Raw genomic sequence first — 22,507 nt, forward strand, 5'->3', positions numbered from 1 at the left:
TCTTCCACAGGGTTCACATCCAATAACCCTAGAGGGTCACCAAGAGTTGACAGTGTAATCAAATCCTTAGACCAGGACTTGCAAGAGAATGTCCTGCCCTGGTGAGCCACTCTCCGGGTGAGCTCTGGGGACCAGCCCTTTGCAGACTGGGGGAGGGGAGGAAGGAACGGCTGGGCAGGAGGCAAGGGCGGAGGGTTGGACCTACAGGCAGCCACCCCAGTCTCTTTCTATCATTTGCCAATACCATTCGGACATTGCACGTTCTGAAAATAGATTTGCTTTTATAACAAAAGCGTAAAATAGATCTGTCTTAAAATAAGTCTTTCCTCTCCCCTTCTTTGGATCAAAAGGCATGGGGTATGGCCACAATATGCGAGGAATGGTGTGGTAAGTAAAGGAGAGAAAAGGGGGTGGGGCTGGGCAGGAGTTCAGGGAAAGGATCCGACCTCCAAACAAATATATATATATATTACATATACATCTGTAATATGTATAATCTTCACAAAACATATATTAAGGCATGTAAAGCAACATAAAGAGCCAGCTTTATGAAATAAGAGGTGAGAGAGAGGTGGCAGAGGAGTGGACATTAATCCTTGGTATTTCACATGTATTTCAAAAAATAATCACTTTAAAAAAAAAAAAAAAGAGACAGACCAAAAAGGGGAAGGCATGGGAAGCCCCAAAACATCTGTTTCTTATGGATGGAGAAGATGCGAGAGATGGAGAAGGGAGAGAGGGTTACCTGGGAGCCAACCCCACCTTCCGGTCTGTGGGGGAGAAAGGGCAAGTTTGGGGGGCTTGAACTGTGCTAAAGATGGGAGATGCAGCCAAGGGTCATGTTCAAAAAACCTGCCAGAAATGAAGGTAAGTGGAATCCCCTCCATCTGGAATCCCTCAGAAGCATGAGACTATCCTCAGCACCTAGAACAGCGCCTGGTACATAAAAGGTGCTCAATAAATACTTGTTGAATGACGTGTCATCTTTACTTGCATATGAACCAGTAACTGTCCCAGTCATGGAGGAGTGGAGGGGAACTGGTGGAAGATAAAGTAGTCGTTCTTGGGGCCGCTGGAGGTCGAGCTGAAGTCTCTGGGCAGCAACTCTGGCAAAGAGAAGGCCTAGGGGCCGAGGCTGTTCAGCTTCATTCTCATCCATCCTCTCTGGCTACATTCCTCTCGAGGTGGGCGGGGCCAAGAAGAATGGGCTTTGCTTCTGTCTCTCCACCACTGGCCCTCTGGTGGGGGTGGGCTGTGAGAGCGCCACGCTAGAAGGGACACCTGCCTTACAGCCTCAGTTTGTCCTCATCTGGGATTCCTGGGATGCAGGGGAGGGCCCCAGAAACTGGCCACATTCCCTTTCCCCGGGACCCACTCCCAGCTGGCCCACAGCACATTCCAGGGGGAAGGAGACAAGATAATGTCACAGAAATGGTTAGGAAAGGCCCCAAGGCTGACCACATCCTCCTTAAGACAGGTCCTTCGCTCTGCTCCTGACCCTGGGATGGGGAGGCCGGCATCAGGCCCAGACCTAGAAAGAGCCGTCTCCCAGGCTGCTGCCCCCAGCCCCTCAGCTCACACCTCCATCCCCGCGGCACTGTGGGGTCCTCCTGCTGGCAGCCCCGCTGATCCTGGGGACGAGGTGGGAGGAGCAGAGCTGACAGCCTAGCACTGTACTCGGTACCAGCCTAAGGCTCCATCCTGGGAAAACCAGTCCCATGCCCCTTCTCATCTCCATCCTTATCCTCCTCCTCCTCCTTCTCCTCCTCCTCCTCGTGCATGCGTCCTGCTGCCTCCCTTTCCTCCCACTTTCCTGAGATCTCGCCCTCTCGCTCTGCTCCCTCTTCTCAACCTGCCCTCAGACACTGCACAGACCTGCCGCTCTCTCTCCACAGCCAGCACTGTCCTCTGGGAGCCCAGGAGCCTCTCCCCATCTCTCGTCATCTTGTCTTTGGCTCAGGCAAGGTGGTCAGTCTCCACTGGACCCCAAAGGAGCACCCGTCAGCAGAGATGCGCCAAGACCCTGGGGACAGCTGGGGCAGCAGGGCGGGTTGACGGGGGCGGGGATGATGGCAGGTGCTGTCCTCAGCGTCGGGAGGAGTCCTAACCTAAGAGAGCCCAGGGTCTGTTCCCCATCAGAGCATCTCCTCCATCAGGGAATGTTCCAGCAGGGCCATCACAACCACAGCCAGAGGCAGGCCTGGGCTCCCTGTGCCGTGGGCATCAGACAGGATGGCGCTGCTCACCCCGCCATCTCACGCCCTGGCCGAGGACCACCGTCTGAGTAGCGAGGGCTTCGGGCCGGGCACCGTGGGTGTGTGGGCACTGAGGTGCCCGTGCTCCTAGCCTGGCTCCCTGCGGCACTCCCATGGGAGCGCAGGGGCAGGGAGGCCGGGGGGCCAGGGTGCGGAGCCAGGACCTCAGGTGGGCAGAGGTGGGCTTCAGAACGTGGCTCTGTGGAGCTTCATGGCGTTGGCCTCAGCCAGGGCTTGCACTGGAGAAGAAAGATACTGGTGAGAGGCGCTGCACAGAGTAGGGGAGAGGCTCCGGCCCATCCTCCCTGAGAGAAGCTTCGTCCTGCCAACACCTTGTGGAAACCGCCCACCCCCTCGACCCTGAGAGAGGGGCGCAAACAAATAGGAGTCAATTCTTGGTCACTTGCCTGAGGGCGAGAGGCTGCTTGCTAAGGGTGAAGGGACACAGCCTCGGCCTAGAGCTGTCCAACGCTATTTTAACTTATGCTAAAAGCTGGGCGTGATCTGGGAGAAATCAGATCTGGGAGAAGCTGCTTCTGGGGGCTTCTGAGGCAGGACTGCTGTGTGTCTCAACAGACAGAAGGCTTGTTGGCCGACAGGAGGTGCAGGGGCGGGGTGTTGGGAGACCCTCCGGCAGCAGGCAGGAGAGGCCTCAGCTCTGCTCCCTGTCTGCTTCTGGAGAAGCAAAGCCCACGGGCATTGCAGCATCCAAGAAGCGGCCCTGCCAGCGGGCTCTAGCCCAGCACTGCATGGGGATGCTGGCGGGCTCAAGCAGACGGATGGAAGGGGAAGAGCAGCAAGGGGCGCTGGGGGAGAAGCAATGCCGGACAGAATGAGAGGGTGCACGTGGCTCGACGGGGGTGAGTGAGGGAAGGGGTCCCGTTCCCTAGGGTTCCCTGGGGTGGATGAAGTACAGTAGAAGAGTGCTTACGTCAGAGCTCAGACCCGCATGGCATGGCTGCTGTCGGCGCCCCGTGGGGATTCAGACGATAGGGGGTTGGCTGGTGGAGCCGGGGAGGCAGGGGAGGTGGGAGGGCTTGGGGTGGCACATTGCACTGGAAACAGAAATGAACAGGGAAGTGAATAGGGGCGGTGGGGGCGGGAGGAGGGAGGAGGCTGGGCGCCCAGAGCAAGCGAGGCCCTCCTCCAGTGTGCGCGGGGAGCCAGGCGGGAGGCAAGCAGAGAGGAGAGCTGAGCTTGGGAACTTGCTCAAGCTGAAGCTGGTTTCGGGGGCGCCATGGAGGAGAGCATGGGCCCCAGGGGAGACCTGGCCGAATCCAGGCTCTGCTGAGAACCAGTGTGACTGTGGGCGAGGCCGGGCCCCTCTGAGCCTAGGGCTCCCCTTCCAACCATGTGACGGGGAGGGGCACATCCCTCTCCGCTACTGTGGGAGAGGGTGAGGGATGGCGCTACAGACAGTGATACTGCCAATGGTAATGATGAATAGTGCAGTAAAATCACACACATCCAAGTCATTGGGCCCCCCCTTCAGTGACTCATTCCAAGTGAAGTGATCACCGTGTTGATCAATTCCATGGCAAAGGAGGCTTCTGACAGGCTTGCAGCCAGTCGGTTAACTTAGGCTGGAGGGTTCAGAAACAGTTCCCCACTGCCACTTGAGACCTCTTTTCATCAATCCAGGAAAGGCAAACTTCAGTCTGCCCCGAAACATCGTTATAAGCCTTAAGGTGGTGACATTCGAATGAATGAGATTTTACTCTGTCATCATTATTATTCCATGTTGAGAACAGCAAAGTGAAGGGCGATGAAAGGGGGAGGGGTGTCGCCAGGGGCAGCTCTGCACAGTTCTCCGGACGCTCGTGCGCCCGTGGGGCAGCTGAGAGAGAATGTCCTCACGCGGGCTCAGAGCAGAACCAGGCCTCAGCCAGCGTCACACTGCGTTTCCTCCAAGACAGGGGTCCTGGCATTGACCTTCCCAGTCCCTTGCTTCCCACCTTACCCCGGACCTCATCCTCATCACCTTCCCTGGCCTCTGCGCAAGAGAAAGGGCAGGTGCAGCTCCTGTTGCATGTCTAAGCACATCCGCAGACGTACATAAGACACGCAGCGCTCTCCCCGACAGGACAAGACCCATGGTCTGTGCGCGGGACCTGGCAACACCGCACCTTTACGCTGCACACGACTCGGATCCGTGTGCATATGGGCACTTCTGAACCTGTGCCCTGGCACACGACTCAACGCATTTGTCACTACCCATACAAGCACATCCACAAATGCTTTCAGAACACACATTCATGTGCCTGTCCATCTGACAGATTCAATGGTTAATTGTCTGGCAATTTCAGCTTCTAAAACAGCCCCCAAATCAAAACCTAAGGAAGGAATAGCTCAAGGAAGCTAAGTAGGTGTTACAACGTAGATGAGTAATTCCAATTACTCTTCCAGTTCATTCATAGAAGAGCTCCATGAAGTCCAGTTACTCTTATTTATACACAATTCTAATAGGTGCCAACTTGTCGGGTTTCTAGCCCAGAAGAGCTGAGAAACAGGAAAATGAGGAGAGAGAGAGAGGAATTGAGAGACCCACTGACATTTGAAAGAGGCACAACTGAAGAGAGAAAATCTTTTGTGAAGAGTAGACACAATAATTTTAAACGTTTGAGAGCATTTAGAAGGGCCACAAACAGACCAGGTGCCGATTACAGCCCCCGAGGGCGTCCCTTCCACAGAGGTCAGCAAAATAAGGAAGTTTATTACGATACTATGTGAGCGAGAGCCAGAAAGATTATGCTAAATACAGCCTCTTTAGGAAGGTAGAAAAATACTAAATCCACACGAGGAACATATCCATCAAAATATGCACTCACACGTGCAGCAGACAGGTATGGACAGGTGTGGCATTACAGCTGTGTGTTCACAAGCATCAGCGCATCTGCATGCGTACATAGTCGGTCACAACAAACGTGCAATACGTACATTCCACACAGCATACACACAAATATGTCAAATCATTCCCCACACTACAAAGAAACCCGATCACACGTATGTCCGTGCATTCATAAGCACTGCCTCCACCCACACACACACAGATCTACACCCCAGCAGCTCCCTAGACACCACCTGCACTCACGAATGGGTCTCCACACAACACCCGTAGACATTTTGCACACGCTTATGTTTATACATACTTGCTTCCAAATTTGTACTCAGACATTCCCTCCACTCACACACCACACACATGAACACACACACACGCGCGCGTACCTATAACCAGTATCACTGCACATGACGTCACACCACACAAACTTAAAGCGGCCGCATTTTCCCACATACCACACACACCAGGTATACAACCCTGTCCCCGACCGCAGCATCCGGGCCACACCCCCACACCTGGGCACCACAGGGTGTCCGTGCCCGCGGCACCCGCACACGCGCGCACACACACAGGGCCCAGGCCCACCTGCGTGAGCCCGGGAACAATGCTTGCTGTGCCTGGCGGAGCTGTGGCTCTGGGAATCTGGGCCACAGGCCAGGGGCGGTCAGGACAGTGGGCGAAGTCCGAGGTCTAGCCCTGCCACAGTCATTTTTTAAATAGTTGGGGTTTTGGCAAAAGCAAGGTGACCGTTTGCTTTCAGCACACAGACCCTGAAATGTAAGCCCGTGTATATCGAGGCGGGGAACTCTGATAAGCTGGGGTGGGTTTTGTTTTCGCGGCACCTTTGGTGGGGGAGCTGCAGCAGAGAGCCAGGGGCTAGGGCAAGGGCAGAGGGGAGTTCTAACAGTGCTGTAAGCTCTAACTCTTAAAACAGGAAGTTGCCTTTTGCCCAGGGCATGTGGAATTTGATCTTTGGACGGTTCATTTTGCAGCCAAACTACAGGATGGTTGACAGAGGCCTCCTTGCAGCCAAACTGGTTCTGCTGCCTTTTGGCTGCAGGATGGGGCTCCCTGAAGCCCATCCCTTCTCGTGCCCTCAACTCCAGCTCAACTGACAGCCTGTTTCTGATCCATCTCCAAGGGATTTCCCTGGCCACCCGTTCCAACATCCACGCCACCTTAACTGCTACGAGTTTCTTCCTTAAGGCTTACTTAACTCCCCTTTGTTGTAGCCTGAAACCCTCTGGTTTCTGGAAATATCCATATTTCAAATAGCTAGAAAATCCACCAAAGGTTCCTGTTTCTCCTTCAGCTGTTGCTGTTTCAACTAGTTCTACCACCAGCACCAGCATCACTGCCACTCCTTCTACAGGACTAGCAGTTCCTGAGCAGTTCCTGGCGCCCGGTACGGTGCTAGGTGCTTAGCACGCGCTGTTTCTGATGCTCGCACCACCAGACAGATATTTTGATTCAAATTTGACAGGTGAGGGAATAGAACCTCAGAGAGCCAGAATTCAACAACTCCCCCCCTACCCCAAGTCACCAGCGTGAAACGCCATTCCCTGCACCGTGCGCCCAGCCACCACCCTAATCTGCTCGCTGCCTGATCTGGGTCCAGGCTACCATCACTGTGACCAGCACAACCGACCTCTGCCCCGCTCGACCCTCAGCGCCTTCCAGGCTGAGGAGGAGGGAGTGTTCTGTCTCCCAGGCTTCAGACTTAATCGCTGTCCTTCCTCCACCTCGACCCTCCCGTTTACTCAGTCTCTTCCATTCTCCCCCGTCACACATTCTCCTCTACTCCGGGGTGCTTCCCCTCAGGCTGGGGGGGGGGTAAGTTAATCCGCTTGACTGCAGCCCCGTAGTGTCTACTCAGATCCACTAGCCTTGGTATCAGTGTGAAGTCGGTTCCTCATACTCATCCTGCTTAGCAGAAAAGTGGGTGTGGGTCAGTAGCCAAGGTGGTGACTGGCTGCCCGTTTCATTTTCCCTTTTTAGTATCTCTTATTTGCATTCCCAAGAATGGGAAGTGGAAGAAAACCCTGGCATAGCTGGCCCTCACCCCCCACGGGCAAATACTTCTGTCTTTCCCAGTCGAGTTCGGTTATCACCTTTTCTCTGGGCCCCTCCTGGACCTGCCCGGGTAGGATGGCTCCCTGAGCTCCCCACATGGCCTCTGGCCACTCCTCCATAAAACAGTTAGACGGGTCATCACGGCTCTGAGCTCCTGGGTGCCAGCAACTCTGGCCCCTTTGCACCCCCCTGAGCCTCGCACAGTGCCTGGTGCTCAGTAAATGCTCAGCCTGCCCTGGAGGAACATCTCTCTGGCCCTGCACCTCTCTGGTCCCGGCCCCCTTGCCACGCTGGGCCTCCTCCCTACACCTGGCCAGCCGGTCTCCCTGGCGGAGCGAGGCCCAGCCCCTCTCACCAGACAGCATGCGGCCCCGGCGGGAGGCCTCGGTCGCCAGGGCACAGGAGATTTCAATCCGCTTCTCCTGCTCCTGCAGCTGGCTCTCTGAGTCCTGGGGCACGTCCACAAGGTCCCCCTCGCCGATGGGCACCACGTTCTGCATACTGAAGAGGCACAGACACACAGACATGGAGTGGCGACAGGATGGTCCGACAGGCTCGGGGGGCCTGCAGACTGAGGTTGGCGGAGGGGCCAGGGCCCTGTGAATGTGTAGACTCCAGGTCCCAGCAAGGCTGTCCCCAGGGGTGAGTGGGACCCTGGCAGAACACATGTTGGGACCCTACCTGCAACATTTTAAAATGAATTAGAAAGTTCAAGTGAACATTTAGGGCAGCCTTGCAGGGGGAAAGAAGGCCCCAGAGAGCAGCCCGTCGGTGTGTGCTGGTGACAGCTGTGCTCCAGCCAGTAGGTCTTTTTAGCACCGACGGCTGGGTCCCTGGCCCTGCCGTGTGCCTGGGCCCAGTCCGCTGCCTGGAGCCGCTGTTTCCTGTTGCTCTCTGCTGGGGAGGCTCAGGGCCCCCAAGCACACGGGTCCGGGTGCTGGACTCAGTGGCACTGGGTGCCAAGGTGGGCAGAGGAAGTGGAGGTTCACCAAGGAATGTTACCTGGACTTGGCAATGAGCGTCTTGATCCTCTCCACCTTCTTCTGCTTCTCCTTCAGCTCCTCTGGGCTCAGGGGAGTGTCAGGCTCCAGGTCGATGTACCGTTCAGGGATGAGGACTTTGTCGGGGGTGGAGAGCTGCGGAGGGACCAGGGTCACCGCCTGCATCCCCTCCCAGGGTCTCTCCCCCCCCTGCCCCTCCTGGACCCCACTCACCTCCTTACTGATGTCCACATCATAGTGCTGGGGCTCCAGCTCCATTTTGCGAAGCCGGGCAATTTCCTCCCGCGGTGTCTCGTAGGCCTGCCCGCCAGGCTCCTCTGCCCGCAGAGCTGCCTCCAGGTTGGAGATGTCCACCTCATGGATGCTGCGGTGACGGCGCACCTGGGGGCGGGCCTGTCATGACCACGCAGGGCCTTTGTCCCACTGCCAGCAGCACCTCCACTGTTCCCCATGCCTCCAGGCAACCCTTACCACACCTGGGTCCTCCATGTCCCTGCCCAGCACGCCTGACCTGGACAGCATCCACTGTCCCCACTGCCCCCGCCGCAGACCTATTCCTTCCACGCTGCTTGTCCAAAGCCTGCTCACCTACTGGGGCCCGGGGGTGAGCTCCCCTCAATCTCCCACTCGGCACTCCCCTCCCTGCTGTGCCCGTGTTCACACTCGGTGCCACAGATTTTGGGCAGTTGAACCAGTATGTCTTACACTGATGTCTAATCTTTCCATATGATAGAAATTCCAGTCCACCAACTAGAACGTAACCTGCTTGAAGGCAGGACTTACGGGTTGTAACTTTTCTGTATTGCTGAAATTTAGTGGAAAGAAAAACTAGGCAGATGCCTTGGGTATCTGCATTCAATAGCTTTGTGGCCCAGAATGCGCTTAATTTCTCATGACTTTGTTTCCCTATCTCTAAAATAGGGAGAATACTTCCTAACCCAGCATCCTTGAAAGACCAAACGGGAGAATGTGACAGGGACTGTGAATGGTACTGCGCCACGTGATGGTGAGATTACGGTCACCTTCGGTAACCCAGCCCAGCGCTAGGCACATAGAAAATGCTCTAGAAACATGTACAAGTGAAGGCTACTTCTGGTGGTAGACTTTGCACTGTCTTCTATTAACTGAATTTTGTATAACTCATTTCAACCAAAATAATCAAGGCATTCCTTTTAGCGAGTTATTATTCTTGAAACACAAAAAAGGAAACACTTGTTGCAGGTGTCTCTTCCCGTCAGCGGGGAGAAGCCTCCCCCAGGTCTCCCAGGTTCCCAGCTTGGGTCCTCCCCAGCCCCTCCCTCCCAAAGACCTCTTCCCTCCCCGCCACCCCTCCCAGGCTGGCCACACCCCGGGAGCCTGCAGAAGCCGGGCATGCCTGTGGGGGCTGGGAGGACGTTACCACTTTGTAGGCGGGCCGGGTGCTGGGGTCGGGGGCCGGGCTGGCTGGGAGCTGCAGGCTCCTCCGTTTATCCTTCATGGAGCCGCTCTGGTGCCTCCGCATGCGGTCGATCTGCTCCTCCACACTCATCTTGACCTTGCCCTCGCCAGGAAACACAGCACTCTTGGGGCGCTCCTGCTGCAGCGGGAGAACGGGGCTCTACTGGGTGCCTCAGCCCCCACACCCAGCTTTTCATCAGCCCTCATCCCTTAACATTGCCCTTCTCTGGGAAGCCTGCCTGTGATGGGCTGAAGAGTGGACCCCAAAAGGTACGCCCAAGTCCTAACCGCAGTACCTGTGAATGTGACCTTTGGAAATAGGGTCTTTGCAGACGGAGTTAAGTTAAGGATCCCAAGATAAGATCATCCTGAATTAGGGTGAGCCCTAAAGTGAATGATGGGGGTCCTTATACGAAACAGAAAAAAAAGAAGACACGTAAGAGTAGAAGGTGATGTCTGGATCTGGACTTTGGCCTCCACACCGGTGAGCCAATAACCTTCTGTTGTTTTAAGTCACCAAGTCTGCGATGTTTCGTTAACTTCCTAGCAACCCCAGGAAACCACCCCAGTGCCTCGGGTCAGCACGTTTGACTCCGACCACTGACTTTTGCGTTTGTATTTCATCACCAGCACATTATCATCATTTTGTTAAATATTCTCGAACCTTTATTATGTGTATCTTCCTTGTCCCTGGACATGTCTCCTTGAAGGAGAACTCCTTCACTTGTCCCACCTGCCTCCACCAGCCCTGGGATTCTTGAACAGTGACAGATGGGTGGACACACAGAGGCCCCCGGGCTCCCAGCCCAGCTGGGGCTCTCGGGCCCGCGGGCTGCACTCACCCGGGAGGAGAGTCCATTGGTGAGCATGTTGGTGGTCCTCCTCACCACCCTTGACGGGGTCACCTCTTCATCCGAGGGTGACTTTGTCCGGGGGGGCACAATGCCAACTGCAGGGAGACACAGTAGCCAGCGGGCCTCACAAAGAGCAGGAAGTCAGGGACACGGGGGCGCCTGCTTCTCGGAGAGGCTCAGTCCCACCCAGCGTGGAGGTGGAAGACCTCAGGTGGGGAAGCCCCTCTTCGGACGTGAATGAGCACCTCTCTGGGCTCCTCTCTGAGCCTTAGCCTCATGTCTAGGGGAGGACGGGATGGGAGGTACCTTTGTTGAGAGCTGCCTGCTTCTCTGCCTCCACCTCTTGCCTGGTGGGCACAAGGCTGATGTCTTTAGTGGTGTCCAGGGGTGATGTCTGGTGGGGGTCTTTCTTGCTTGGCTCATAGCTTGCCTTGGGCTGGGAAGAAAGAATGAGAGGATGAGTGACGCTAGCACGACCACTGAGAATTTGGCCCCCGTGGTGTTTCTTTTGCAGTGGCTGGAGAGCAAACCCTTATAAAAACACGGGGCGGGGAAACTGCATGCCAGTTGGGGAGTGGGCACTGGAGCCTCCCGCCATGCCACCTGAAGACTGGTGGAAGTGGGGCCATCTGGAGGAATGAGGACTTGGGGGCCCCAGGGAGCCCCTCAGCTGAGGCCCATTGGAGACATCCCTCAGCTTGACCAGCCCTCCTGGCAAACACCAGAAGCACAGATTGTGAGCCAGAGGAGGAATGGCCAGAGGAGGGGGCTACAAGGATCTCTGAAAATTCTGTTGGGACCTCACTTAAGACTGGAGCAAAGGAACCAGATGAGCTTTGGGGGAAGGAAAGGGGCATTTAGGTTGTAGGTTCACAGGATCATGTGACCAGAAAGGGACCTCAGACATCATCTGAACCATCCTCTCCTGCAGCTGAAGAATCTGAGTCTCAGTGAGGGGAACACAGAGAGAAGACAAGGCCAGAGGTCAGAATCTTCAGCTCCAGCCCAACTACAGATCATCGGTAAGTCCTACCACCTTTCTCTGTCTGTACAACTGAGGTGACGGTACCTGCCTGCTCTGCGCACCTCAGTGGGCAGGCCCTCAAGGGTTGTGCATGTTACCAGTGGCTGAGCTTGGATGACAGTACGGGTTTTCCAATTTTAGCCCTCTTTCTACTCACCATGCAACCTCTTCCAAGCCTAACTGCGCATTTCTCCTGGATCTTACCCAGGGATCCAGGTGAGAGAAGGAGACAGAAGTGGGGAGCAAAGGGTCTCTATCCTTACACTCAGAGGATGTAGACAAGGCAGAGACATAGACAAGGGGAGAGAGAGAGCAGGAGGTCTGGGGTCTGAGGTGGACAAGAGCAGGAAGGGACTGGATGTCACGGGAGGGGCTTGGGGGAGTGGTCACTGGATTTTCCATCATCAGGTAGGGGGTGGGGCGCAACCCACCACCCACAGCCGTGGGCTGCCACGTGGCCACTGTCCACAGGAAGCCAAAAAGGGGGAAAAGGGGACAGTATGAGGGTCTTAATCATCCCTTTCCTCATCCCAGAGTCCAACTGGACAGAGGGCCAGTAGAAGCTGTGGGGACAGTGGAATGGGGACAGTGATTCGGTCCCCTGCCTGGCCCTGTTCCCTCCGTCCCTGCCCTCCAGGACCCAAGGGTGCTGGGTACCTGACCCCTGGCTGTCTCGCCACCGCGGTGCCAGGAAGGGGAGGTGGGGTATGGCCAGAGGCGGCTCTCGCTAGGGAGTGGAGGCACGGTGGGAGGAGACTCCAAGGGGACGTAGGCTTTGGGGAGGGGAGGCCGCGGTGGGCCGGGCTCCTGAGGCAGAGAGAAGCCAGAGCGTTAGGAGAGCAAGAGCAGCCGCTGTGAGAGCAGAAGAAAAGAGCATTAGCAGGAGGCAGACGACGACGTGGCTGGAGACAGGGGTGGCCCCCACACCACCGGACCCCCACCCCTGGGCCTGGATGGAGCACCAGCTCCAGAGCCAACCCTGCCTGGCCTCCAAGGCCCTCCCCTGCTGAGCCCCCACCTGTGCACCGGTCCCCAGTTTTTCTCCAGAGCTCTCTCCTCATCGCCTCCCTGTGACCAGTGGGCACATCCCAGCCCCGCACCTTCGCTCTGCCATTTCTCCTGCCTGTAATGCCCTTTCCCTGGTTCCTCCACCCGTCCCAATGCTTAAGGAACATCAGAGCATTTACAATCTGAACCACATGGCTCAATATTGAGAAATTAGGCCACCATGTTCCAGAGGAGGGCTATTCACTGTGAATCGGTCTTGGTCCCCATTGGACGCTGGGTGGGGTCAAGGCCCTCGGGCATCTTTCTAAGAGGGCCTTACACCATGCCTTGCCCAGAGTATAGCCTTGGAAAACACTTGCTGACTGACTAGGAAAATGCTCCCCACACTGACCCGCAACCTTCCCCCAACTCTGAACAAATCTAGGCTTAAATTCCTGTTAAGTGTTTGGTCTCTTTGCTAACCAGCCTGGTACCCAGGAGATTTCCCTGAAAGGCAACCAAAGATGACGGCTGGAGACGAGAGCAGGTAAAGGAGAAAGCTGGAGGGAAGGCCACCAGACTGGGAGTGAGAATGGCCACCTTAGGCTGGGAGACAAAGCCCTAGGAGTGGAGGCCTCCGGGGAAGAGATGGGCACAGAATTTGCGTAGTTTCAGGCAAATGAGGACCTGGTCCTCCCTCCCCCACCTACCTTCTACTCCATCATCTCCGCTTACCTCACTGGATCCAGGCTTGGTGGGGGACCCCTGAGAGCCAGACACCAGCGAAAAGGGGCTCAAGGGGCTGGTGAGGCTGGCAGAGCTGAGAGGGCTGGCGGGGCTGTTGGAGCTGTAGGTGGCTGAGGGGCCAAGTCCTCCTTGGGGGAAGCAGAAGAGGAGACAGGTGAGGCAAAGGGAAGTGGTGTGGCCTGGAGTGTGGCTGGGCTCTGCAGGTGGGGGAGGCTGGGGAGGACTTCGTGTCTCAGGGCCACCTGGGTCTGCTGAAGGAACTTAAGACAGGGGCTGGGTGGCAGGCTGGCTGTTGAGAGGTGAGCTGGGCAGGGGAAGATGACAGATGTAAATGACCCTACTGCCTCCAGGTGTCACCGAAAGCCAGCCCAGGGTCCCAGGGCTGAAGGAAGATACTCAGGTAGTGGTCTCACATCACCAATGGGCCCCCGGGCTCAGGGCCTGGTGAGCTGCAGATGCTCTTTGACCTGTTCTGGGAAGGAGTCTAGACTCAGGATGACAGCATCTCTGATCGGTATATTCTGGGACGGGGCGGGGGGGTTGTAGACCAGGGAGCCCTACCTGCCTACCATCCCAGGGCCCTGGGGAGAATTCTGGAGCCCCGAGAAGGCCCCGACTGGCTCTGAGTACAGTGCGAGGGCCTGGAGGGAGAGGTGTGAGTTGGCAGGTGTGGGATGAAGGCCGGAGATGCCTGGAGTTTTTCTGGTGAGGAGAGAAGCCCAGGAGGCTGGTGGAGGGAGCACTCACCTCTGTGCTTGGCCGTGTCTGTGCCCCGGGAGGGGTTGTTCTTCCTCAGCCCCTCCATCACATCCTGGATCCTCCAGATCTCCTTCTGGATTTGGCGGCTGAGCACCTCATTCTGAAACAGCCACAGAGCAGGTCAAAGGAAGTGACTGCTAAGGAGCGCCCCAGCCTTCTCCCCCATCTGTTTGGACCAGCGGTAGGTAGGAGCCTGCGCGCACACACACACCCTGCCCCACTGGTTCCTCCAACACATTTATCTTTCTCGGGGGCAGCCTCTGCCTCTTCAGCGTCTACGAAGCAGAGCTCTGGAATTGCCCGAGAACAGGGCTTTGTCATCACAGTAAAAAGCCCGTCTGGGTAAACATGCGGTTTCAGAATCAAGAGCGTGAGGACCTGCCCCTCTGATTCCGTGCCCCACCCCTCAAGGGGGGCTCAGGGTGGTCTTGGAGTGAGTGCCCCTCTGGGTTGACACTTGATGGTGACCTATTTTCCAGGGGCGAGAGCTTCTAGTTATTGTCTTTTTTTTCCATCCAAATAGCCCTTTTGTAATACCTACACTCAACCTACGCACATGAATTCTATTCAGTTACAGTGTCCACTCTTTGAAAAATTACAGCTACGTTTTATGTAGCATCTCCCCACCGCACACCTGTGCTGAGTGCCCTGCAGACACGAGCTCACTGCGGCTGCCACACTGCACACGTCTCCGAGGCAAGGGCAGCGGCTGGCCCCCCTTCAGAGGTGCAGAGGCTCACACCCTGGGCTGTCTGTTAGTAAGCAGTGCGACCACCATCTGATTCGGGGTCTGTTTGGCTCAAGAGCTGGTGCTCTTCACCACAACACTATCCTGCCTCCTAAAATGTGCATGTTGACAGTGAGGCTTGCCCATGGACGTAGGTGGCATTTGGGGTCCCTGGATCAGAGGCCCTTCTCCCCACCCACCTAACCAGATGCCAGGTTGGTGGTGGGTTTTGTTACCAGGACGGAAACAGGAAGAAAATGGGGGAAACCAGGGTGTTAACTGCATCAGAGAGACAGAGCTTGCCAAGGGAGCTGGAGAAAGGGCAGAGCCCAGGGAGAGAAGACAGAGGGAGGAAAAGATGAAGAATGCCCCCAGAATGTCCATCTTCCTGCCTCCAAGCAGAGTGTTTCTGACCCACCTCCGAAAGGAGGGCCTCTGTCCCATCTAAAACCCCCCCAGTGGATCGTCCCCACACTGTGATCTCTTCTGATGTCACCAGGGAGATTTGTATTTATATTTCTACCTGGGGTCTGGCAGGTCTGGGGAGGAGGACACAGAGGGAAGGGAGAGGAGGGCACGGGGCGGAAACACTCTGATGACAGCACAGGCCTCCTAGGAGGCACAGCAGCCCATCCCGCTGTTAAATCCTTTCAGTCATAAAGCACCTTACTTCTAGTCTCCCATGCCATGACTTTCCCTCTTCCCCCGTGATCTGACGGAACCAAAGGGGAATCCCACACTATCTTCACCCTGGAACTCAAAGAGTCTATTTTAAGAGGCCCTAGCCTTGTCTTTTGTCTTGGGACCAACTCCTTGTCTCAAGTCTCTGAAAGCTCTAAAGCAAGAAAGCAAGCCCCTTTGGTCCCTTTGGGCCAAAAGGACAAAGGAGGGCCCGCGGCCCCCAGCAGCCCCCCTGCCTGGGGGCCCTCTTCACCTGGAGGTCCAAGCTGAGCTGCTCCCAGAGCTCGTCATGCAGGGCGGAGACCTCCGACTCCAGGCCCTCGTATTCCACGGTGCTGTTCGCCAGGGCCTGCGGGGTGTGGGGGTGTGGGGGATGCTCACTGAGAAGCTGCAAGTGCCAAACCAGCTCCTCGTCCTGCCTCGGGGCCTGGGGCCCGGGTACCTGGGGTCTGGCCGGTCTGGGGAGGAGGACACAGAGGTACGGGAGAGGGCACGGGGCGGAGACAGTCTGATGACAGCAAAACACTGGCCTTCTAGGAGACACAACAGCCCATCCCCCTGCACGCTAAAGAGAGGAAACAGAAGACTCTCCATGCTGCAGGCAGGAAAGAGCCAGATGTGGCTGCTCTTGGGAGGTTAGAGACCTTCCTCCTCTCTGCGCCACGTTTTCCTGCGGCCTTTGCTGCTGCCCCCAGAGCTATTCCCCAGGTAGTCTGTGCTGGGGGCTCTGCCCTGCGCGCGCTGGGAGGTAACCGGGCAGCATGTTGCCGGTGCCCTGGTTCCCCAGGAGAGAAGAGGAGGTGGGCAGCAGAGCTGTCAGAGCAGCCAAGGAAGTAGGTGCCCCTCAACTTTGCACTGTGCTGAACGAGTCCCGTTGCAGGGACGGCTTTTGGGAAACGAGCTAGTCTCCCAGGGACAAGTAGGCCAGCGTGTTTGCTGCCCCTTTGCAAGGCAGCGTTAAGTGTCACACCGCTCCCAGAGAGGCACCCTGCCCGTGCCCTCCGAGGAGAATCGGGGTTAGGAGAGCACAGCCTGGGAGGGGTGGCTGCCCGCCAGCGCCGACCGGGGCTGGGGGCACAGAGCCGGCCCCGGTACCGTAGTGGCCTGCGACAGCTCCACCCGGATGTTGATCAGCTGGTTCTGCAGAGACTCCTTCTTGTGCAGCAGCTTCTCCGGGTAGGCGGGCTGGCTTCCAAACATCTCCAGCTCCTGGTGGGTCCCCATCAAGGCACTTTCCAGGCTCTCCTGAAGAACAGCAGGGAGATGGCTGTGAGCAGCCCTGATATCTCCTCTCGGGGACTTGGAGCACCTGAGGCCTGAGCCTTAGGGGTTCCGCCAGGCAGCTTAGTGGAGGTGGTCCTCACACTAGCTCAGGTCCCCAGAGGACCTTCAGCACTTCCAACTAAGGGCAGGACAGAAGCTTAAGAAAGGACAAAGCTTCGTCAGCTTAGTCAGGATGGAGACAGCAACCCGCACGTTCTCCGGGCCAGTCCCCTTACGTGCCCCCATTCACGGCCACCTCACAGATCTCACCTTCTCAGCTCGGAGCTGCTGCACCAGCCGGTCCTGCTCCCTCACCACCTTGTTCTGCTCACACAACTTGCCCAGCAGCTTCTGGGGTCCCAAGGGGGTGGGGGGAAGGGAGGGAGAGAGAAGGGGTGAAGGACATGGTTTGATGGGGACCCGGGAACTGGGTCAGCAGGGCCGTGCCTCTGGATACCACCTCCTCACCCGTGCCGAGTGAGGAACCCCGGGCCTCCACCTTGACCTTGGAGGCTCCTGGAAACAGGAAGATGGTCTTCACCTTGAGAGACTCCCCAAAGACCCACTGGGAGAGAAGACATGCTTATGCTCTGAGGAAGTGAGTCAGCTTGAGAGAGGAGAGGCCTAAGAGCCAGGTATTAAGATCCTACACTCCCATCCTCCAGAGGTTCCAGCTCACAAGGGGCTGAGAAGACAACATGGCCTTGCTTCCTAGGCCTCTAGGTGGGTGTGGATGGGAGAGGTAGGCTGGGTTTCTGAACAGCAGTCTTAGAAAACCTAGTGAATGATGTAAACTGGCCCCCCAGTCCCACAGGCCCCTGTGCTCCCCTCCCACCTCCAGAGTCTCAGGATGGCTGATGCTGGGGTCCCTCTGAGGTGTGGACCTTGCCTGGATGGAGCCTCCCCCATGCCTGTTGGACAGATCTGCTACCCAGGCCAGGCCAGTGGGAAGAGGCAGGTTAGGCCAAACTTCTGGGAAGACCTGTGCTTTCCTGAGTCCACATCTTTATTCAGGCCACTCCTCAAATACCCACTTAGCTCCTTTCTATTGAGCCAAGTCTTGTCCTCTGGAGCTTTTACTTCAAGGCCCAGCTCACATACCACCTGCTTTGTCCTGGCCCACCAGCCCACAGGTCGCACTGCCCTGCACTCCTGCAGACCCTATTGCTGTTTGCTCAGCATACGAACCACCTGATGCTGCCGGCCTCTCCGGCTACCCAGCAACTCCCTGAGGGCCGGGCAGGGCCCTACTCTGCTTTCCAGGGCCCCAGAGACCACACCAGGCTGGGCACCGAGCAGACTGCTCTACCTCCTGACAAAGCTTTGCATTCCGGTTACCAGCAGACACCAGGGCTGTGGCTAAGAGGGCCTCGAGGTCAGTGGAGACACACACGGCCATCGTGGGAGGCAGGGGTGAGTGGTGAGGAGAAGAGGGGCATGAGGAGGGACACGCAGAATGTTGTCTTTGCGGCGAGAGAGGACATGAATCAAATGTACGAAGGGCCACAGGAGGAAGAGAGATGGACAGAGGAAAGGCTCCCCCAGCAGAGCGTGAGGAGGCGGCGGCAGCGGGAGGGGCTGGAGTGGGCAGAGGGGGAGCAGGAGAGCTGCTCTTACATCTGTGTCTTGCTCGTTTAACTTGTAGGTGTGGAGGCTGTCCCGGAACACTTCTGGGTACGGAGGGACCTGCAGGAACAGGAGGCGGGTTACTGCAGCCGGGGACGGACAGGGGCGTGTGGTGAGGGAGAGTTCACCACCCTGGCTCCACTCCTGCCGCAGACCACCGTTCATCCCTTCAGGCAGCGTATGTTCGGGGACCTGAGCTGAGCTAGTTCTCTGTCCCCTGGCTGGAAAGTGGGACCACCGAGCCTAAGCTCCATCCCAACCATCCTGGGCTGATTCTGACGGTAGAGACGCCGTGTAAATCGTGTTTTGTATCTTCTCCCGACTGAGCCCTAGGGTCTCCTGCCGGGAGGGACGCCCGGGCTGTGGCTCCCAGATGGCTTACTGGTAACAAGCGTGAGAACACCAGTTAAGTCCCTGCGTTCCTGAGGGGAGGACCTGGGAAGACGCAACGCGCATTGGAAGCGTTTGAGAACTGCCCTGGTGCACCGAGCGCCAGTCACAGGGCTGGTGCCTAAACCAGGAGGGCCTCTCGGTCCAGCCAAGGCGGCCTGCCCTTGGTGACACATGCAGCAACCACAGCACATTCTACACACCCTTGCCACAGGATGGTTCCACACACACCCCTCATGCCCTGAACCAAACACGAGACAGGAGTCCTGGACATTAAAGCAGACTGGCAGTCCCCGGCGCGGCATGAGATGTCAGTGCTGGCTGTTTGGATGGTTTGGGAAATGGGCCTTGGGTTCACTCATGAACGTGAAGAATGGAGGAGACACAGTGGAATTAAAGGAGGGCGACCAGGCTGAGGCTGGGAGATGAGGCCTGGCGGGTGAGCAGGCGGGCGGAGCAAGCCCCGTCCCCGAGGGATGACCCGACCATGCAGGAGCAGCTGAAATGGTGTGGACGGGACCGCGCTGCCGGCGGAGGTCTTACTTGCATGAAGAGCTGGGCCCTGGGGGAGGAGTTTTCCACCATGTGGTTCACCATACTGATGAGAGTCTCACTCTCACTCATCTGCGGCAGAGGAAGGAACGGACGACTCAAACTCAGCCTCAAACTCAGCCCCACAGAGAGCCGGCTCCCCCACGCGCGCCTCTGCTCTGCTTTCCAGGAGACAGGAAAGGGCCGCTCCTGCTGAGGCCTCCAGCACCCTCTGCCTGGCCCCGCCCGCCACTCACCGCGTGTGAACTCCATCTCGGAAGCTGCCCTTGAGGAAAGGCCACAGAAGGGAGCTGCAAGGTTACTGTGTTCTGGCTCTCTGCTCCGAAGAGGCCCCCGGCTCAGTGACACTTCCCCAGGGTGCCTGAGTGTGGTGGGCCTCAGCCCCTTGGCCCAGCTCTAATTTCTCACACTGATTTGGTCAAAGACCACACAAGGCAGTTGAAAAGGCTGATTGCCCCAAATCTGAACTAAATGAAACGGCTTAAAAAGGAAACCTGGGGCCTGCGCTTTGGACGGGCTTTCACAATGGGTGGTGGCAGGTCTCTGTCCCTGCCCCCTGCCCCTCCTCTGCTCTAGAGTAGAAAGGATCGCTAAACACGGTTTCCAGAGCTGGGCTGGTAGCATCCAGGCTGATCTTGGATGGCGCCGGGTAGCAAATAAGGAAGCCAAAACAAGCAAGCCGTGTTAAAGGGACACCAGATACTGGGACACTGCTCTCCCAACCGGTTATCTTTGTGCTTCAAGGATCATTAGGAACATGGAGGGGGAAACACTATTTGCCAAATGAAAAAAGAGTGAGAAGGAAGAGGGAGGGAGGGGGAGGGGGAGGGAGGGAGGACGACCCAACCCAGCCAACCAGAAATGCCATCGTTCCCCCCCCTCCCCGGGTTCCAGTGAGACAGCCTCAGACATAAATGTAGTACGGAGTGTCCTTGGCTATGTCCCTTTAACTCAGTTGATCTCCAGGAGAAGGCAGCAGAAGACAGAAGGGAGCCGTGCAGGAGAAGCTTCTTGGGGAGGGGAAGTGAGTAAGGGAAGGGAGGGGGCCACCTTAGGGCAGATCTTCTGGGGTCACAGTTCAGTGGTCTCCATGTTTTCTGCCCTTGTCTTCCCAGTCCTTCTTGGACCCACATACATTTTCCTCTTACCCCGTTTGGTCGGCAGCTCCCAGGCAGCCTGGCCTCTGCGTGCCGTGGACAGGGTCGGGCGGTCACCACCCACCCCCATTCACAGGGCTACAGCATATTAAAACGTTTTCCTCGGATCTGCTTTTTCTACTTCTTTAGCCCAGTTGGAAGTGTTTTTCCAAGATGTAAAGTGTGATTTAAAAGGCTTTCAAAAGAGCAACAATACTACGAGGTTGAGTCTTCGTAAAAATGGCTAAAAGTCAGCAGGCCGTCGACATTTTCTTGTAAGGGTCTGAAGTCAAGTCAGTCTCTGTCTTCTCAGAGCCCATACATGTGTGTGTGTGTGACTGAGATTGTGTTTATTGTATGTGGGGTGTGCCTGTGTGGTGTAGGTGTGATTGCATGTGGTATGTGTGTCTGTGTGTGTCCACGTCTGCTGCCTGTGTGTCACGCCCGTGTCCTGTGTGTGGCGTGTGCATGCGTGTGTGTGTGCATGTGTGTGCATGTGTGTGTGTGTGTGTGTGTGTGTGTGTGTGTAGGAAAAGGCAGATCTACCAACAATCAGGATTTGAGAGGGCAAGGGATGCCCAGGGGCTCCCTGGTCACGCACAGAGCCCATTCCTTCCCCAGCCAATGGCTCTAAAGCAATGAAGGAAGCCGGAACATTCTCCCCCGGCCCGCTGCCTCCCATGCTGGGGACCTGTCAGCCCACGGAGGCCTTGTCTCTGGGAGGGTTCCTGTGTGCCACCTTCTGTCTCTCCAAAACGTTAGAGAAATTTTGTGAAAAAGCACTGAACCCGGAGCCTGATACATAGCAAGGGTGGTCTACTAATATTTTTGAGTTTTTCGGAAAAAAGAACAATAAAATAATCACCTCAGCCATTGCCCCCCCCCCCCCCGCCTGGGTGCGTGACAAAGGGCACTCACAGAAAGCCTCACTCAGCCTCCCAGTAACTCTGTGAGGCAGAAAGGGCAGGTTCTCCAATGTCCGTTTCATGACTGAGAAAACAAAGACCCGGAGAGACCAAGTGACATTTCCAAGGTTAAAAAAAAAAAATCGCTGTAAATGGCACAGCTGGAATTAGAGCACAGTGTCTGACCGCGTTCCGGACTCTTCTTATCATACAAAAATGCCTTTTAAAAGATATTATCCTTTGCCTAGGAGGAGGTCCCCTGAAAGGTTACTTCTGAAGCCCCCAGGCTAAGGGCAGAGGCCCCCAGGAAGGGGCCCTGCTGTCTACACTGAATGCTGGGACAGCCAGCAGTGTGGACGGGCCGCAGGGAGGCAGGCCCGCCCGGGAGCCCTGCTCCTCCCCACCCAGCCACTGTGTACCCTGCGTCCTGCCCATGCTTCCCAGCCCCGCTCAGCTCGGCACCCGGGGACTCACCCCCACGTGGACTGGAGCGTTCACGGTGGGGACACCACGCACTCCTCATGGGACCAAGATGCAACGCCGCTGAGGGCCGGGAGCCATCACTGCTGATTAAAGTGTGGATACCCGTGTTTCCCGACGCCCAGGGTCTTCTATGAGGGTGACCTCCCCGAGACACGAAGACCCCGTGGGAGGAGGGCCACATGGCTTGTGACTAGAGTCACCAGCAGTAGCAGCCATGTTCTCGGATATCAAGTGACGGCTCTCTCTGCGCCGCTAAGAGGCACAGAACCGTCCTGATGGCCTTGCACCCCAGCCTCTTCCTATGGCAGCTGTAAACTGGGTCAAAAGCTCAGAGTCATGCCCAAGCGCTGCATCCACAGGTGTGTGCAGACACACTTGGCGTATTACTTGATCTCTCTGGGCTTTAGTTTCATCAGCTGTAAGATGAAAATAATACCAACGCCTACTTTGCAGAGTTATAAAGAGTAAATGAATTAGGGCCTGTGAAGTGCTTAGAATGGTGTGTGGCACAGAGGAAGCACCCAATTATGGTATCTGCTGCTGCTATTATTATTATTATTTCTACTGTCATGAGCATTTCCACCACCCCAGGCTGCCTCCACAGGACAACGGTGTGCACGTCCAAGTCCCCCATGCTTCGTAGCCCAGATCCGAGCATGAGCGTGTGCTCATATAAATGCCCGGCGTAGTGACCCTTGGCATGTCTAAACCCAGTGGGCATCACGGCCTCCTTATCCTCAAAAGGCCAGGCAGCCAAAGGCGGGAGCC

At 56.6% G+C, this 22,507-nt stretch overlaps 1 protein-coding gene across 24 annotated transcripts in view; it reads right to left on the reverse strand.

Annotated features, from left to right (window-relative positions):
• Window positions 1–489: 489 nt before the first annotated feature.
• PLEKHA6 (pleckstrin homology domain containing A6) overlaps window positions 490–22,507 on the reverse strand; it is a 137,149-nt gene continuing 115,131 nt past the window's right edge. For 12 of the 24 annotated variants that reach the window (XM_032466959.1, XM_032466956.1, XM_032466961.1 and 9 more), the window contains 16 exons: window positions 19,207–19,287; window positions 18,265–18,333; window positions 16,918–16,998; window positions 16,480–16,629; window positions 15,638–15,733; window positions 13,965–14,076; window positions 13,206–13,345; window positions 12,141–12,290; window positions 10,766–10,895; window positions 10,448–10,554; window positions 9,568–9,744; window positions 8,382–8,561; window positions 8,170–8,303; window positions 7,523–7,668; window positions 3,187–3,310; window positions 490–2,494 (listed from right to left, as the gene is read on the reverse strand). In XM_032466959.1, coding sequence (XP_032322850.1) covers window positions 3,195–3,310; window positions 7,523–7,668; window positions 8,170–8,303; window positions 8,382–8,561; window positions 9,568–9,744; window positions 10,448–10,554; window positions 10,766–10,895; window positions 12,141–12,290; window positions 13,206–13,345; window positions 13,965–14,076; window positions 15,638–15,733; window positions 16,480–16,629; window positions 16,918–16,998; window positions 18,265–18,333; window positions 19,207–19,287 — 1,869 coding nt within the window. In that variant the 3' untranslated portion in view covers window positions 490–2,494; window positions 3,187–3,194. The remainder of the gene's footprint in view (window positions 2,495–3,186; window positions 3,311–7,522; window positions 7,669–8,169; window positions 8,304–8,381; window positions 8,562–9,567; window positions 9,745–10,447; window positions 10,555–10,765; window positions 10,896–12,140; window positions 12,291–13,205; window positions 13,346–13,964; window positions 14,077–15,637; window positions 15,734–16,479; window positions 16,630–16,917; window positions 16,999–18,264; window positions 18,334–19,206; window positions 19,288–22,507) is intronic. The other 12 variants (XM_032466955.1, XM_032466950.1, XM_032466949.1 and 9 more) reach the window with 9 other exon arrangements.

The sequence above is a fragment of the Camelus ferus genome, chromosome 23, assembly GCF_009834535.1.
Source record: "Camelus ferus isolate YT-003-E chromosome 23, BCGSAC_Cfer_1.0, whole genome shotgun sequence".
NCBI lineage: Eukaryota > Metazoa > Chordata > Mammalia > Artiodactyla > Camelidae > Camelus > Camelus ferus.